Here is a 17,558-nt window from a genome sequence, read left to right on the forward strand (position 1 = left end):
GCCCAGCCCACCCGGGGGGCCCAGGGCCTCCTGGCCAGGCCTGTGTTTGGCCCCGTGGTTGGGGTCCTGCCCGGCCGTCCCCACCGGGGACCACAGCTGCCTGACTCCTGTGGCCGCCCAGCCTGAAGGCGAGCTTGGTGGCGCCAGGGCCCACCTGGGCCGTGTGGGGCAGGTGGGGCAGGTGGGGCGGGTGGGGCATTTCCACCAGGCCCAGAGGTGCCGGGCCGGCCTGTGGCCGCTCCAGGCCTGTCTCAGGGACAGAAGGCAGATGGGCAGATCCCAGGGCGCCGACACCCCTTGCCAGCCATGGGCTCGGTCCCACGCAGGGCACACAGCTCAGGGCACGGGAGCCACGGAAGAGCCACGGCTCTGCACGCAGTGCGGGAGCCCAGGCTGGCGGGGCTGCCCGTGCCATGAGGGACAACGGTACTATGGGGGAGGGGCCCTGCACGCCCAGACTCCTTCTTGTGTAGGAGGACGCTGTGAGGAAGTGAGGCCGTAGGAGGGAGAGGAGCCTAAGGCCACGAGGCTGGGAGGGAGCCCAGGGGTGTCGGGGCCGTGTCCTTGTGCAGCACTGCTGGGCCGCAGGAAGGAAGTGGGGGGGGCGTCCAGGCCATTCCTGGCTCAGCCCCCCCGCCTCCCCCCCCCTGCCAGGAGAGCCCAGCTGGCCAGGAAGCCCTGGCAGCTGGGAACGAGCAGGGCCCGGGAGGGAGTCCCCTTCCTGCAGCCCCACTGTCCACCCGCACCCTCCTGCGGCCAGGGAGGGACGGCCGGGCTGGGGTGGGTCTCGTCCAGGCCCAGCCTCGGGACACCCCTGCACCCCAAACGGAAGCAGACTGCCCAGCGTGACCCCGCACCTGGCCACGGCCCCCCCTCCACTCCTGGGAGGCTGGAGGCAGCCGCCCGCAGGACGCCCGGGAGGCTGGGACTCCAGGATGCTGGATCCCACACAGCCCCAGCTTCAGCGTGGCTCCCGTGGCCTCAGCAGTGGCCACGTGGCTCCTGAGCCGACCACACGTGGAGCCAGAGGTGCCACGGGGTGCTGGCGACTCCCCATTTCCCCCCCCCGCCCCCCCCCCGCCCCCGCCTGGGCACTCACGTGGGGGCTCGGCCGGCTCACAGTCCTCGGAGCCGCAGGGCCGGGAGCTCTCGGGCCACGCCTCGTGGCCACACTGGCCGCCGTCCTCCTCGGGCAGCCCCGTCTGGGTGTTGACGCACTTGACCAGGCGCCGCTCCACGCCGCCGCCACAGGGCGCTGAGCACTGCGCAGAGGGGCGGGAGGTGTCCCAGCGGCCGGCCCGAGTGGAGAACTGGCCTCCTCCCAGGCGGCGCCACCCCGGGAAGCTGCACTGCACCTGCACCTGCACCTGCACCTGCACCCGGCCGGCCTCCCCCACCCTGGGCCTGGCCCCCCGAGGGCCCGCCTGGTGCTCAGACCCCCATCTGCTCCCACAGGGGGAGGGCGTGAAAAGGGGCGGCCCTCGGGCCAGGAGCCCCTCTCGCGGGACGTGCCTGGGAGGCCTGGATGGGCCCTGAGGCTCCAGTTAGCAGAGGCTCGGACAAGACACCTCAGGGCCCAGGGCACAGGCAGAGGACGGGGGACAGTTTCTGTCCTTATCAGCTGGGGGTCTGAGGTTTTTTAAAAGCCCTAAAAGGCCGGGCGCGGTGGCTCACGCCTATAGTCCCAGCACTCAGGGAGGCCAAGGTGGGCGGATTGCTCAAGGTCAGGAGTTCGAAACCAGCCTGAGCAAGAGCGAGACCCTGTCTCTACTAAAAACAGAAAGAAATTAATTGGCCAACTAATATATATAGACAAAATTAGCCAGGCATGGTGGCACACGCCTGTAGTCCCAGCTACTCCAGAGGGAGGCTGAGGCAGGAGGATCGCTTGAGCCCAGGAGTCTGAGGTTGCTGTGAGCGAGGCTGACACTACGGCACTCACTCTAGCCGGGGCAACAGAGTGAGACTCTGTCTCCAAAAAATGTAAAAGAAAAATAAAATTTCTTCTTGTGGACCTAATTCTTCAAGATTAGCAAATAAAAAAAAAAATAAAAAGTAAAAAAATTGTTTAAATTAAATATTTAAAAAATTATAATAAAATAAAATCTCTAAAATTAAGTTTACTCTGCCAACGTGTGTACTTCCTGCGACCCTCCCAACCTGTCCCACTTTACAGACGGGGCGGCAGCGGCCCAGCGAGGCAAGCTCCTGCCCAGCGTCCCTCGGCAGCCGGGGACAAGGACACAAAGGCTCCGGGCCCCCCTCCGAGGCTCCCGAACCTCTGGGCCCCGCAGGCCTGGCGGGAGGGTGTCCTGCCCACCACCCGCTTCTGGGCACCCTGCCCTTGCCGAGCCCTCTGTCCCTGTCCCGCCCTCACGAGTCACCCTCAGGTGTCACCCCAGCCCCTCCTCGGCCGCCCGGTTGGTCACAGCACACGCCACTCTGCTCCGTTCCCGACCTCGACCGGTCATCGTGACACCCGGGGCCGGCGCGGGGCCACCCTCTGCAAGTCCTCCTCCCTCGGACCACGACCTGACCGGGCGCCCCCCAGCACCTGTGCCCGCCCACCAGCCCGCTCACCTGGCCCCAGGGCCCCACCACCCACTGGGTGCAGGGCTGGGTGTTGCAGGGCCGCGTGCTGTGGGGCCTCAGCGCCTCCACGCACAGCCCCGGCTCTGGGCAGGTCACCAGGCGCTGCTGCTCGCCGCCGCCGCAGGCCTCGGAGCACTGGCGGGGCGCGCAGGGGTCAGGCGCGGCCAGTGCGAGGCGTCCCCGCCCCGCCGGACCCCAGGCTCACCTCCCTCCAGGACGAGGTGTACCAGCCGAGGCAGGGCCGGGTGCCGCAGGGCCGCTGGCCAGGAGGCTTGGGGGGCCCCGGCCTGCAGTGGAAGGGCCGCAGCGGCCGCAGGTCGCGGGCGTCCACGCACTGCACCTCCCGCACCGAGGAGCCTCCGCCGCAGCTGCGGGAGCACTGGGCCGCGGGGCGCCCCGAGCGAGTGCACGTCACGCGCGTGGCCCGGGGCGCAGGCATCCCGCCCCACCCCCGCCCACCAGGGCGCATCCCTGCAGAGCCCCGGGAGGGGCGGGCGGGCGGGCGGGCGGCAGGTGGAGGAAGAGGAGCCAGGGGCAGCGGGAGGACGGCCAGAGCGAAGGGCGGAGGACGCGGCCACGCAGACGCGATTCCCGAGAGGAGGGACCGCGCGCAAACTCTCCCAGCGCCTCCCCACCCCCACGCACCTGCTCCAGTCGCCCTCCTCCCCCACCGTCCCCACGCACCTGCTCCAGTCGCCCTCCTCCCCCCCACCGTCCCCACGCACCCTGCTCCAGTCGCCCTCCTCCCCCACCGTCCCCACGCACCTGCTCCAGTCGCCCTCCTCCCCCACCGTCCCCACGCACCCTGCTCCAATCGCCCTCCTCCCCCCCACCGTCCCCACGCACCCTGCTCCAGTCGCCCTCCTCCCCCCCACCGTCCCCACGCACCTGCTCCAGTCGCCCTCCTCCCCCCCACCGTCCCCACGCACCTGCTCCAGTCGCCCTCCTCCCCCCCACAGTCCCCACGCACCTGCTCCAGTCACCCTCCTCCCCCCCACCGTCCCCACGCACCTGCTCCAGTCGCCCTCCTCCCCCCCACCGTCCCCACGCACCTGCTCCAGTCACCCTCCTCCCCCCCACCGTCCCCACGCACCTGCTCCAGTCGCCCTCCTCCCCCCCACCGTCCCCACGCACCCTGCTCCAGTCGCCCTCCTCCCCCCCACCGTCCCCACGCACCTGCTCCAGTCACCCTCCTCCCCCCCACCGTCCCCACACACCTGCTCCAGTCGCCCTCCTCCCCCCCACCGTCCCCACGCACCTGCTCCAATCGCCCTCCTCCCCCCACCGTCCCCACGCACCTGCTCCAGTCACCCTCCTCCCCCCCACCGTCCCCACGCACCTGCTCCAGTCGCCCTCCTCCCCCCCACCGTCCCCACGCACCTGCTCCAGTCGCCCTCCTCCCCCCCACCGTCCCCACGCACCTGCTCCAGTCGCCCTCCTCCCCCCCACCGTCCCCACGCACCCTGCTCCAGTCGCCCTCCTCCCCCCCACCGTCCCCACGCACCTGCTCCAGTCGCCCTCCTCCCCCCCACCGTCCCCACGCACCCTGCTCCAGTCGCCCTCCTCCCCCCCACCGTCCCCACGCACCTGCTCCAGTCGCCCTCCTCCCCCCCACCGTCCCCACGCACCTGCTCCAGTCGCCCTCATCCCCGCCGCCCGCCGTCCCCGCGCACCTGCTCCAGTCGCCCGCATCCCTCCCCCGTCCCGCGCACCTTGCTCCAGTCGCCCGCATCCCCGCCCCGCCGTCCCCACGCACCTTGCTCCAGTTGCCCGCGTGCCAGGCCGCGCAGGGCCGCAGGTGGCAGCGGCGGGCGGGCTGGGGCCGGCTGGCAGGGGCGCAGTCCTCCTCGCGGCCGGAGCTGCAGCGCACCGGCCTCCACTCGGCGCCCAGGCCGCAGGTGGTGGAGCACTGCGGGGAGGAGCCCGTGAGGGCCGCGCAGGTCCCCCCCAGCCACCCGCCGCCCAGCCAGGGACCCTCCCCAGCCTCGGTGTCCCTGGCTGCCAGAGGACCCTCCGCCACCGCACAAGCACACCGAGGACGAGGAGGGTCGAACCCCAGCAGCCAGCGTCCCTGCTCGGGGACGTGAGCGCGTGGGGGTCTGCAGCCCCGCCCCCACCCGGCCGTCCTGACTCCCCGCGCTCCCTGTCACTCCCCCGCCCGGCTGTCCTGGCTCCCCGTGCTCCCGGTCATTGCCCCGCCCGGCCGTCCTGACTCCCCGTGCTCCCGGTCACTCCCCCGCCCGGCCGTCCTGGCTCCCCATGCTCCCAGTCACTCGGGGAGGAGTCTGGCTTCGGGTCCCAGCAGTGAACTGCCGGGTGGCCCGGGGGCTCGGCCTGCCCACCACCCCCAAACCAGGGATGTGAACGGAGGAACTGGCTTCTCCCAGAGACACGCTGGGGATGGGGGGGGACACTGGGGGGGGCACAGGCCAGCTCACCCTGCACGCCCGCCCGCTCACGCACCCATCTGAGGGGCCCGTTGGGGGCGTGCAGGCCCGGGGGCGGGAAGGACGTCCCCCAGGGGCCCCATGTGTGCCTGCCGTACCGTCCCTTCTGTGAAGCCCCCTGAGCTGTCCAGGAGTGGCCCCGGCACCACGCGCCCACGACTCAGAGGGGAAACTGAGGCCCGACAGGCAGACTGGCCCAGGGTCCCACAGCAGGCCGTGTGGCTGAGCTGGGGCCCTGTTCCTGCCCTCACGGGGCCTACATGCGCCTCGGGAACCAGTCCCCACCCCGGGAGACAGATGGATGCACAGGCTCTGTCCTGCTCTGCACATTTTCAGATGGGGAAACCGAGTTACCGGGGTCCTGCGGAAGCTCCCAGCCCCCCCAGCGGCACCACTTGCCTCACTCCAGGCCCCCACTTGCCAGCTGGCGTTCCCTGCGGCCGGCAGGTCCACGGGGACCCCCTCCGGGGCCAGGCGGGGGGCGAGGGGCAGGGCCCCGGCGGCTCCGCTGCGGTGGGTGGGGCTGTCCTGGGCCGGTGTGGCCTCGGGGGACTCAGGCTGGCCCCAGGGTCCTGGGCTCAGGGCAGTCGCCCAGGACACGGGCCCCGGGCCAGTCCACGGGAAGCGCCCCGGTGTGGCCAGAGTCTGCAGGTCCCCCGAGCCCAGGCCCGAGGGTGGGGTGGGGGGGGTCCCCGGCTCCAGGGACCCGTCTCCCCTCTCTGTCCACGGCTCCAGCACCGCGGCACCAGGAGAGGAGGGGGTGGGGCCCCCAGGGGGCAGAGGGGGCCGTGCAGGGCTCAGCCTCAGGGGCGGGGGGTACACACCGAGGCCCACAGGCCCCATGCTGTCGTCCTGGGAAACCTCATTGGTCCCGTCCTCCCCCACCGGGAGCTCGTCTGGGCCCCCCGGGGCAGCAGGCATGGCCACACCGTGGACGGGAGTCAGTGGCCAGGGCAGGCTGGGGGGCCCAGGGCCCGGGGCCCCCACAGGGGGGACATTTTCCTCAGACAAGAAGTTGGTCAAGGGGGTCCGGGGGGTCTGCTCCGAGGGTGGGGGCAGGGCTGGGACAGCCCGGCTGAGCCCAGGGCCCGGGGCCCCAGATCGAGGCCCTCCTTCCTCCCCAGCCGTGGGGGGCCACGTGGCCAGCATGGGGGTGTCCGTGGGGGGCTCCATGGCAGGTTCCGTGGGGGGCTCCATGGCAGGTTCCGTGGGGGGCTCCATGGGGGGTTCTGTGGGGGATTCCGTGGCGGGTTCTGTGGGGGGTTCTGTGGCAGGTTCCGTGGGGGGCTCCGTGGCGGGTTCTGTGGCGGGCTCTGTGGGGCTGCCCTGGGGTGGGGGCGCCCAAGGCCCTGTCCCCGCCAGGACGGGATCAGGCTCCGCGAAGGGGTCGTAGGACAGGTCCTCGTGGAAGTTGATGAAGTTGTAGTCGTAGTAGAAGTCGTCCACAAACACGGGCCCCGGCGGGCCGGGCTCCAGGTCCTGCTCCTCGATGGTGTTGCCCAGGCCGGCCGGCTCGGGGGTCTCGGGGGGCACAGGGCGCGGGGCCGGGTGGCGGGGGACGAAGTCGACCTCGTTGAAGAGCTCGTGGCTGGAGGAGCCGCTGCCTGAGCCCTCGGGGCCCAGCGCACTGGGGGGCCGCGGGCAGGCGGGCAGGGCGCAGGGGGCCTCGCTTGCCGGCCGCCGGGCCTCCTCGCAGGGGAGGCCAGTGTCATTGGTGCAAAGTACAACGCGGTGCTGAGCGCCCGCCCCGCACGTCGCCGAGCACTAGGGGGGTGGGAGTCAGGGGTCAGGGGTTGGGGTCAGACCGGGAGGGTCTGGGGGGCTGCGAGGCCAGGCGGGGACCCGCCCCCCGCCCCCCGCCCCCGCCCCCGTGACAGCAGCCAGCCCTCGCCAGCCCTGCCTGACTCCAGGCCACGGCCCGTGGCCACGCGTGCCAGCACCTCCCCAATCCCGGAGGATTTGGGGCGGGGGCGGGACCCTGGGACCACCCGCCCCAGGGCCCCCCCACCCGGGAACAGGCAGTCGGAACCCCGCAGAGGCCGCTGCCCACCCTCTCACCCCGACGCTCACCTGGGACCAGTTCCCCACGGCCCAGGTGGCCGGACAGGGGACCTGGCGGTTGCAGGGGGCTTCGGCGGGCGGCCGGGGGAGGTGCTCGCAGGCGGGCGGGCCCAGGGCGCTCTGCTCGTCCAGCCCCACGCTGCGGACGCAGAGCACGGCCCGGCGGGAGACGCCCTGCGGCCCGCAGGACCGGGAGCAGGGCTGCCACTCACCGGCCCACCACCTGGCAAGGGGCACGCAGGTGCGTCAGACAGGTGGCGCCGACAGGCGCACAGCGGGGGGGGGGGGGGCGGGCCCTCAGGGTTCAGGCAGAGTCGGGGTCCTGCCCCCGAAGCTGAAGAAGCCGGTGACACAGCACAGCCCCGACCCTCCCTCGCCCCAAGGCACCTGGCAAGACCCGGAGCTGCCGAGCCCCATTTCAACATCCAGGACCCAGAGGGCAGCGGCCAGGTGTCTCACCTGGTCCCGCTGCCTGGGCGCTCCAGGCTGGGCACTCGGCCTCGGGGATGGAGGCCAAAGCCGGCTCCCCGGCTCCTCCGGGGCCTGCAGCAGACCCAGGATGCCCGGCTGGGGGGCCGTGCCCAGGTGTCTCACCTGGCCGGGCAGGGCTCCTCGCTGCACCTGCGCTGGCGGTCGTCGGGCCGGCCCACGGGGTCGCAGTGCTCCTCGTCCACGGGCCCCGCCTGCCGCTCCGCGCAGTACACGCTCTGCCGCTGCACGCCTGCAGACACGGCACCCAGACGCCCACTGCCCACCTGCCCGCGTGCAGACAGCCCTCTGCCCGGAACGCTCCAGAACAGGGCCCACGCCTTGCCAGGATCAAGGCCGGCCTCCCCTCCCCCGGCCATCCTCCCAGCCCAACCCCCTCCAGTATGCCTGGGGGGGGTGGAGGGTCAGTGGGCTGCACGCAGCCACCCCACTGCTTCCCGCCGAGGCCTGTGCAGCTCGGACGGCCTCTCCGAACCTCAGTGTCCTCATCTGTGAAATGGGAGCAGCCCTAGCACAGCCTCCAAGCCGTGGTGTGACACTACACGTGGTCATGCGTGTGCATGCAGACCTCGGTGCATGCGGCTGCGGCCCTCCCAGCAGGCTCACAGGAAGCCCGGAGAAGCGGCTCACCGCCCGGCGGGGCGTCCCCTGGAGCCCCACAGCCCCACAGCCCCGGCGCCAGCCCCGTCCCTTCTCCCTGCTCCCGCTGGAACATGGCACAGGCCGGGGCGGGCGCCCAGCAGCAGGGAGGGCTGACACGGCAGCGGGGGGTGGGGGGAGGCCGGGTCCACGGGTGCTGCGCCTGTCCCCCAGCCTGGACGCCACGCAGGACCTACTGCCTGCCACCTGCTCCCGCCTCCGAGCACGTTCCCGGGTGGCCGCCTGCCAAGCAGCCAGCCTGCGGAAGGACAGTCCCCGGAAGGGGCGGCGGGCCCAGCACACTTGTCAGTTTTGACGTTTGTGAATTTAGAGACACTCGTGTAGCACGGATTGGTTTGGCGGCTGCTGAAGATTTCTGCCGAGTTCTAGTGGGCAAGCTTGCTGTTTTTTCTTTTTTTTGAGACAAAAGTCTCACTGTGTTGCCCAGGCTAGAGTGAGTGCCGTGGCGTCAGCCTCGCTCACAGCAACCTCAATCTCCTGGGTTCAAGCAATCCTCCTGCCTCAGCCTCCCGAGTAGCTGGGACTACAGGCATGCGCCACCACGCCCGGCTCATTTTTTCTATATATGTTTTTAGTTGTCCAATTAATTTCTTTCTATTTATAGTAGAGACGGGGTCTCACTCTCGCTCAGGCTGGTTTCAAACTCCTGACCTTGAGCGATCCTCCCGCCTCGGCCTCCCAGAGTGCTGGGATGACAGGGGTGAGCCACCGCGCCCGGCCGCAAGTTTGCTTTTGTCATAGGAGGGGGAGACCCAGGAACAGGGGGACTGATCGGGGGACAGAGGGGACCCAGGTCCCGGGAGGCCAGGGGCACTGGGGGAGGGAGGACAATCAGTCACACTGCCTCGCTTGTCCCAAATGTTCAAGGACATAAGCCAGTGCGGGGAGGGCCACCGGCGGAGTCCCCAGCCAGGTGGGGCAGCCCTGCCAGCATCCCCCCTCCTCCTCCTCCTCCTCGTCCTCCCAAGGGAGCCTCTCCCGGGGCCACCGCGGGGGGGACGCAGGCTCCGGCCCCCTCAGGCTGGAGGAGCCTCAGCTAAGGCTTGGGGACGCCAGGCGTCCGTCCGGTGCGGAGCAGATGCAGCCTCGAGGCCCACAGGCGCTGCGTGGGGACGCAGGACAGGTGCAGGTGCTGGTGCCGCCCTGGGCAGCGGGGACGGGGCCCTCGCCAGGTGGCCGCCCCGCACCTGCCCGCATCCACCCTCCCCACGGCCTGAGGCGGGACCATCGCTGGCCCCTTTTACAGATGGGGCCTGAGGCTCAGAGACGCTGCGTTCCAAACCGAGGCGGCCCAGCAAACGAGCAGAGTCCCCGCCCCTTGTCTCACCTGTGCCGCAGGTGACCGTGCACGGGCCCGCCCCCCGTCTCACCTGTGCCACAGGTGACTGTGCACCATGCCCGCCCCTCGTCTCACTTGTGCCGCAGGTGACCGTGCACCATGCCCGCCCCTCGTCTCACCTGTGCCGCAGGTGACTGTGCACGGGCCCGCCCCTCGTCTCACCTGTGCCGCGGGTGACCGTGCACGGGCCCGCCCCTCGTCTCACCTGTGCTGCAGGTGACCGTGCACCATGCCCGCCCCTCGTCTCACCTGTGCCGCAGGTGACCGTGCACGGGCCCGCCCCTCGTCTCACCTGTGCCGCAGGTGACCGTGCACCATGCCCGCCCCTCGTCTCACCTGTGCCGCAGGTGACCGTGCACGGGCCCGCCCCTCGTCTCACCTGTGCCGCAGGTGACCGTGCACCATGCCCGCCCCTCGTCTCACCTGTGCCGCAGGTGACCGTGCACGGGGTCCAGGGCCCGTGGTGCCAGGAGAACTCGGGCGGCCTGGCCTGGCCGCCGCTGTGGGCCTCCCTCTGGATGGTGTACTCGTAGCGCACCCCGGGGTTGCTCTCCTGGAACAGCAGCTGGCAGGCAGGTGGGGCCGTGAGCGCGAGGGTCCCTCCCTGCCCACCTGCCCTGTCCTGCCCGCAGGGTGCTGGGGCTGCACCATAGGGCATTTAGAGATGGGGAAACTGAGGCAGAGGCCCTAGGGCTCCCCACCTGCCCACCCAGTCCTGCCCACAGGGAACTGGGGCTGCATCATGGGCCATTTACCGATGGGGAAACTGAGGCAGAGGCCCCAGGGCTCCCCACCTACCCACCCAGTCCTGCCCGCAGCGTACTAAGGCTGCACCATGGGGCCATTTAGACATGGGGAAACTGAGGCAGAGACCCTAGGAGTCCCCACTTGCTGGCCCAGTCCTGCCCACAGGTAACTGGGGCTGCACCACGGGGCATTTACAGATGGGGAAACCGAGGCAGAGGTCCCAGGGCTCCCCGCCTGGCCGGGGTGGCACCTGGATCCAGATGGGCTCGCTGGTGGGGCCGGGCGACGTGAGGTTCTCCCAGTGGCCAGTGCGCGCGTAGGTGAAGGTGGCCCCGGCCACAGCGTAGTCCCCGCTCCACTGGATGATCCAGCCCCCGTTGAGGAAGTACTTCTCGGGGTCCTCGCTGCGCAGCGCCAGGAAGTTGGCGGCCTCCGCCACCTCCTCGATGCGGATCTCCCTCGCGCCGGCCGGGATCAGCCCCACGTCCACGTACCCTGTTGGCACGGGGGCTCAGCCGTGCCGGGCACCGGGCTGGCTGCCCCGTCCGCTGCTGTCCCCACCCGCCCTGCAGGTGCCGAAGCCCCCACCGGAGCCGGGGATCGGAGCCCCAAGGGCAGGGCCACCACCTCACGAGGCTCCCGAGTCCCGCCCTGGGGCCTGTGGCTCTGGCCCCGTGGGTGTGGGGGCTCCAGGGACGGGGGAGGGGGTGTGGCACCCCCACGGCCCCCTCCCTACCCACGGCCCCCGTCCCTACCCACGGCCCCGTCCCTACCCACGGCCCCCTCCCTACCCACGGCCCCGTCCCTACCCAGGGCCCCGTCCCTACCCACGACCCCCGTCCCTACCCAGGGCCCCCTCCCTACCCACGACCCCCGTCCTTACCCACGGCCCCCTCGCTACCCACAGCCCCCTCCCTACCCACGACCCCCGTCCCTACCCACAGCCCCCTCCCTACCCAGGGCCCCCCTCCCTACCCACGGCCCCCTCCCTACCCACGACCCCCGTCCCTACCCACGGCCCCCTCCCTACCCAGGGCCCCGTCCCTACCCACGGCCCCGTCCCTACCCACGGCCCCGTCCCTACCCACGGCCCCCTCCCTACCCACGGCCCCGTCCCTACCCACGGCCCCGTCCCTACCCACGGCCCCGTCCCTACCCACGGCCCCGTCCCTACCCACGGCCCCCTCCCTACCCACGGCCCCGTCCCTACCCAGGGCCCCGTCCCTACCCACGGCCCCGTCCCTACCCACGGCCCCGTCCCTACCCAGGGCCCCCGTCCCTACCCAGGGCCCCGTCCCTACCACGGCCCCGTCCCTACCCAGGGCCCCGTCCCTACCCAGGGCCCCGTCCCTACCCAGGGCCCCGTCGCTACCCACGGCCCCGTCCCTACCCAGGGCCCCGTCCCTACCCACAACCCCGTCCCTACCCAGGCCCTCGGCCTCCTCGAAGGTCCCGCTCACGGTGTGGCAGGTGGAGCCATTACCCCGGCACACACCACAGCGATCCTCCTCGGCGCCCGAGTCGATCTCCAAGTCACAGCCCACGCTCTGCAACGAGGGGGCCGCTGTGTGCGCTGCCTGCCTCGGCCCCGGCCTCTGCCCCAGCCTCGGGGCCCAGCCTCTGCACCCAGCCTCTGCCCCAGCCTCGGGGCCCAGCCTCTGCACCCAGCCTCTGCCCCAGCCTCGGGGCCCAGCCTCTGCACCCAGCCTCTGCCCCAGCCTCTGCCCCAGCCTCGGGGCCCAGCCTCTGCACCCAGCCTCTGCCCCAGCCTCGGGGCCCAGCCTCTGCCCAGGCCTCTGCCCCAGCCTCTGCACTGCCAGCCTCGGGGCCCAGCCTCTACACCCAGCCTCAGGGCCCAGCCTCTGCACCCAGCCTCAGGGCCCGGCTTCTGCCCTAGCCTCTGCCCCAGCCTCTGTGCCCAGCCTCTGCCCTAGCCTCAGGGCCCTGCAGGTGCGAGGAGAATCTCTCAGCAGGAGTCAGGCCTCACTCTGGGCCCTGCCCTGCCACGGCGGTACCCTCTGACCCCAGTGAACTTTTACACCTCTCTGAGCCTCAGTTTCCCCAAAGGCGACACAGGGAGAGCACCCCTTCAGAGCGTGCTGTGAGCACACACGAGGCGCAGGCGTAGCCCCTGCCCCACTGCGGGCTCCTGCGGGGAGAAGCTGGGCCGGCCGGCGGGGCGCGGGCAGAGCCCGGTGTGGGCCTGGCTGGGGTCCCAGTGCCAGGAGCGGAGTGGGGGCCTCGCCTGGGAGGGCGAGCGGGCAGGAGCTGGGAGCCCGGTGGGGCCGTCCCCGCAGGGCGCACCTTGCAGATGCCGTTGATGCAGATGTCCCGGCTGGCCCGGCCCTGGTAGCAGGGGGTGCCGTCCACCACGGCGTCCCGCAGCTTCTCGGCGAAGTGCTCCTTGGCGGGCCGGCAGTGCAGCTCACAGGGGTTCTCTGTGGCCGGGGCGGGAGCCGTCAGGGACAGCCAGGGCAGGGGCCACGCCGCCTTCCGGAAGGCCCCGCGACACGCGCCGGCCGGCAGCTCCTGCAGGGCTGGCCTGGACGGCGGGAACGGCCGCTCGCCCCTCCCTCGCCCCGGCCTCGGCGTCCCCGGCGGCGTGGGCGGGACTCACCGTCGCTGACCACGGGCACCCAGGTGTGCAGCCGGCCCTTGTAGAGCACGGCGTCAAAGCGGCTGCACTGCACCTGGCGGAAGGAGGGCTGGCCGGCGGGGCAGGCCTGCGGGTGGCACAGGCGCACGCGCTTGCGCTGGCCCACGCAGAACCTGCCCTTGTGTCGGGGCCTGTGGGGGCGGGCGGGCGGTGAGCGTGGCCTCCTCCCCGCTCGGCCCCGGAGACCCTGCCCCACTGCCGGTCTGCCCACCCCGGGCCCAGGCACTCTCCCCGTTCGTTCCTACTGTGTTCCCCGAAAACAAGCCCTGCCCATAAAACAAGCCCTGGCAGGATGTCTAAGCACGTGCGCCATAGAAGCCCCACCCCAAAAATCAGCCCTAGTGGCGGGCGCGGCTGCGCAGCGTCTGCACAACCCGTGCGTGTCGTCGCGGAGCGGGACAGAACACGAGCAGCCCTTCTCATCCGCCCCGTCGTGACAGCTGCTGCCCCAGAGGTGACCGGAAAGGTGCGGGCAGCCCCACCAGCAAGGTCGGCTCCCCCTGTCGGGTCCCGGCCGTCCTGTGCGTGCTGCGAGCTGAGGCTTTGAGGGGAAGATAACACATCCCCCGAAAATAAGCCCTAGGGTGTGTTCTCGAGGGAAAATAAATAGAAGACCCTGTCTTGTTTTCGGGGAGACACGGTAAGGACCTGTGGGACAGGATGGCAGAAAGTCGGGGCTCTGCCCCCTTTCTGTGTGACCCCGGGCGAGTCTTTGGCCACCCTCTGGGCCTCAGTTTCCTCATCTTTTATAAAATGGGGCTGGGACTGCTTAGGCAGGGGGAAGCTGAGATCGGGCACGGGCAGGGGACGTGACGGGCACTGGCCGGGGGGCTGCTCTGAGTCCCCGGCCCCGAGACCCAGCGTTCCACGGAGCCCTCGGGTCCTCAGCCCGGCTCCCGGGGCAGCTCCCGGTGTAAGACACTGGGCTATGAGGACAACGGGCACGTCCAGCTTCTGTTGCTGCTTGCTTGCAAACCGCAAGGCTTTGCGGGCACATTATGGGGCGCAGAGGAGAAAGACAAAGAGCGCGGAAACCGGAGTCTCTCAGCGAGGACCCGGAGCAGGTCGGAGCCTGTCGGGGGCAGGATGGAGTGAGAATCACTGTGGGGACCGGGCGCGGCGGCTCACGCCTGTCATCCCAGCACTCTGGGAGGCCGAGGTGGGCGGATCGCTCAAGGTCAGGAGTTGGAAACCAGCCTGAGCAAGAGCGAGACCCCGTCTCTACTATAAATAGAAATAAATTAATTGGCCAACTAATATATATAGAAAAAATCAGCCGGGCATGGTGGCGCATGCCTGTAGTCCCAGCTACCCGGGAGGCTGAGGCAGGAGGATCGCTTGAGCCCAGGAGTCTGAGGTTGCCGTGAGCTAGGCTGACGCCACGGCACTCACTCTAGCCCGGGCAACAAAGTGAGACTGTTTCAAAAAAGAACAAAACGGAGGCCCAGAGGAGGGTGGAGGGCCCGGCCCCAGGGGTGCAGAGAGGGTGGACCCAGATCCATCTCGGGGCTGCTGCTCTGTGCTGCGGCCCCCGGGGTCTCTCTGGTGTCTGGGCCTCAGTGTTCGCCTCTCTGCAATGGGACCTGTCAACCTCCGGAACATTCCGGAAGTGACGGAAGGAGGCCTGGAGGCTTCTCAGGGCTGGGTCGGGGGCAGAGCAAGCCCCGTGCAACTGGGTCCCTGGCCCCACCGCCCGGCCGCACTCACGCGGGCTGCGTGCACTGCCGCTCCGCGCTCTGCACCCCCACGCCGCAGCTCCGCGAGCAGGTGGACCAGGCGCTCCAGCCGGACCAGCCCCCGTCCACGGGCCGGAAGCCCACGGGCACACACTCTCCACTGAGGCACCACTGCCGGGACAGGTGGGGGGGCCCCAAGCCCGTCAGTCACCCTCACCCTAGTGAGAGCGAGGTGTGCAGGACGGCACAGAGCAGAAGGAACGAGGGTGTGAGAGAGGCCCCCTCACGATGCCCGAGAGCCCGGCCGCTTGGGGGAGCTGGGCAGGGAAGGAAGTGGAGCCCCACTTGGCTTCGGGTGGAGACTCCCTGGGGAATAGTGGACCGGGCCTCGCCCCAGGGCCTCCGTTTCCCAGGTGGGGGCTCAGGCCGCGGCGGGCTCAGGCAAGGCCAGGCCGACCCCCGACCCAGGCACAGACATGGCAGGAGGTCTGGCCTCCCCCATCCCCCCCATGCCCCACCCACCCCCACCACCCCCGCCGAGGCTGGGGCTGGGGCGTGCCTACCTTGCTCTCCCCACACTTGGTGCCGTCCACGGCTGCGTCCAGCTTGGAGTGACAGGTGGTCCCCACAGAGCACCAGAGAGTGTGGCACACGTTCTGGGGGGGGGCAGGGCCACACCCTCACCGCCTCCACCCCCAGCCTCCCCCACCCCCAGAGTCCCCACTGCCCCTCCCCCTCCGGGGTCTGCAGACCTGAGCACCCCAGGCCCCGCCCACTCTGTGTCTGCTCCCTCTTCCCGCCCCTCCCTTCCAGACCATGCGGGCTGTGGGGGGCCGTGCTGGGCCCCAAGATGCAGGTTTGCGGCCCCGCAGGTCTGCAGCCCCGAGTGGTCCCCGGCTGCCCCCTCCTCTGGAGAGGCCCGGTTAGGGGGTCGCTCGGGCCGACCTGCTCCAGCCCCCGGCATGGCTGTGCCTCCCACTAGGGGCAGCTCTAGGACGCGGAGGGGCTGCCCACGCCCCCGAGGGGCACACGCCCAGCCCGGGGTGCGGCCGCCCGCCCAGGCCACTCCGGGTCTCACAGTGCCATGTGGGGGCCGCACCCAGCCGGGGGTCCTCCCAGGCCGCACCCACAGGCCAGGGAGCCTCGGTGCCCTCCTCGGCCCCCAGACGCGCCCACTCACGTCCATGTTGTCGCAGAAGGCGGAGTAGGGGCCGTACTGCAGCCGGCACTGGTGGCTCACGTCGTAGAGGACGCCAGGAGGCACAGAGGGGAAGTCGAGGACATCCTCGGCAGGGGCGTCGTCCAGGCACAGGCCCCACCCGCGGCTGCAGGGGTTGGATGGGAGGGCGGCAAGGCACAGCCGGTCAGACCCACCGGAGGCCTCAGGGGCCAGAGCCCTGCCCCACTGAGAGAGCTGCAGCCTCCCCACCGGCCAGCCTCTCCACCGGCCAGCCTCCCACACCGGCCAGCCTCCCCCACCGGCCCAGCCAAACCCACCGGCCAGCCTCCCACACTGGCCCAGCCAAACCCACCGGCCAGCCTCCCCACCGGCCAGCCTCTCCACCGCCCAGCCTCCCCCACCACCCAGCCTCCCCACCGGCCAGCCTCTCCACCGCCCAGCCTCCCACACTGCCCAGCCTCCCACACCGGCCCAGCCAACCCCGCCGGCCAGCCTCCCCACCGGCCAGCCTCCCCCACCACCCAGCCTCCCCCACCACCCAGCCTCCCCCACCGGCCAGCCTCCCCCACCACCCAGCCTCCCCACCGGCCAGCCTCTCCACCGCCCAGCCTCCCACACTGCCCAGCCTCCCACACTGGCCCAGCCAAACCCACCGGCCAGCCTCCCCCACCACCCAGCCTCCCCCACCGGCCAGCCTCCCACACTGGCTAGCTGACCCCACCGGCCAGCCTCCCACACTGGCTAGCTGACCCCACCGGCCCAGCCACCCCACCGGCCAGCCGACCCCACCGGCCCACCAGACCCCACCGGCCCAGCTTCCCCACTGCCCAGCCGACCCCACAGGCCCAGCCAACCTCACCGGCCAGCCGACCCCCCAGGCCCAGCCTCCCCACCGACCAGGTTGGGCCCCATCTCACCTCCGAGTACTCCAGCCCACCCGCCACGCCCCCTCCACTGTGAAGCCTCTGTCCTGTCCTTGAGACGCAGCCCAAGGGCCTTTCCCTCGGAAGGCCTCCCGTGGCCTGCTCTGAGTCCCTGCAGCCCCTGCCCCGGCCCAGACCCTGGAGCCAGGCCAGAGAAGGATCTAGAGAGCCTCACACCACAGCTGACACAGGCAGCTCCCGGGCAGGGCCAGCCACCGGCCCAGCCATCTGCAGAGGGACGGCCCCTGCCCTGGGAGAGCGCCCTGCACCCACTGCCCCCACTGCCCCACTCTGTGCACTCTCTGGCCGGGGCTCATCGTACTGCCCTTGTGGGCCCTGGGAGCCCCACCAAGGGTGCAGAGAACTGAGCCAGGCAGACGGTCAGGGTTGGGGCAACCCGGGTGGCAGGGACTCAGGCAGAAGCAATAGAGGGAGGCAGGGCCAGGCACGGTGGCTCACGCCTGTCATCCCAGCACTCTGGGAGGCTGAGGCGGGCAGATCGTTCAAGGTCAGGAGTTCAAAACCAGCCTGAGCAAGATCGAGACCCCCATCTCTACCATAAATAGAAACAAATTAATTGGCCAACTAAAAATTTATAGAAAAAATTAGCCGGGCATGATGGCGCATGCCTGTAGTCCCAGCTACTCGGGAGGCTGAGGCAGGAGGATCCCTTGAGCCCAGGAGTTTGAGGTTGCTGTGAGCTAGGCTGACGCCACAGCACTCACTCTAGCCCGGGCAATACAGTGAGACTCTGTTTCAAAAATATATATAGAGAGAGAGGGAGGCAG

At 70.6% G+C, this 17,558-nt stretch overlaps 1 protein-coding gene across 1 annotated transcript in view; it reads right to left on the reverse strand.

Annotated features, from left to right (window-relative positions):
• ADAMTS7 (ADAM metallopeptidase with thrombospondin type 1 motif 7) overlaps window positions 1–17,558 on the reverse strand; it is a 48,233-nt gene that overhangs the window by 2,590 nt on the left and 28,085 nt on the right. The window contains exons 9-24 of the mRNA XM_076004682.1: window positions 15,848–15,992; window positions 15,231–15,323; window positions 14,699–14,838; window positions 12,953–13,122; window positions 12,640–12,773; window positions 11,762–11,882; window positions 10,586–10,830; window positions 10,012–10,153; window positions 7,695–7,821; window positions 7,110–7,323; window positions 5,300–6,803; window positions 5,138–5,211; window positions 4,349–4,735; window positions 2,798–2,971; window positions 2,581–2,727; window positions 1,100–1,262 (exon numbers count right to left, since the gene is read on the reverse strand). Of these exons, the coding sequence (XP_075860797.1) occupies window positions 1,100–1,262; window positions 2,581–2,727; window positions 2,798–2,971; window positions 4,349–4,735; window positions 5,138–5,211; window positions 5,300–6,803; window positions 7,110–7,323; window positions 7,695–7,821; window positions 10,012–10,153; window positions 10,586–10,830; window positions 11,762–11,882; window positions 12,640–12,773; window positions 12,953–13,122; window positions 14,699–14,838; window positions 15,231–15,323; window positions 15,848–15,992 (3,980 nt within the window). The remainder of the gene's footprint in view (window positions 1–1,099; window positions 1,263–2,580; window positions 2,728–2,797; window positions 2,972–4,348; window positions 4,736–5,137; window positions 5,212–5,299; window positions 6,804–7,109; window positions 7,324–7,694; window positions 7,822–10,011; window positions 10,154–10,585; window positions 10,831–11,761; window positions 11,883–12,639; window positions 12,774–12,952; window positions 13,123–14,698; window positions 14,839–15,230; window positions 15,324–15,847; window positions 15,993–17,558) is intronic.

The sequence above is a fragment of the Microcebus murinus genome, chromosome 7 (genome assembly GCF_040939455.1).
Source record: "Microcebus murinus isolate Inina chromosome 7, M.murinus_Inina_mat1.0, whole genome shotgun sequence".
Lineage (NCBI taxonomy): Eukaryota > Metazoa > Chordata > Mammalia > Primates > Cheirogaleidae > Microcebus > Microcebus murinus.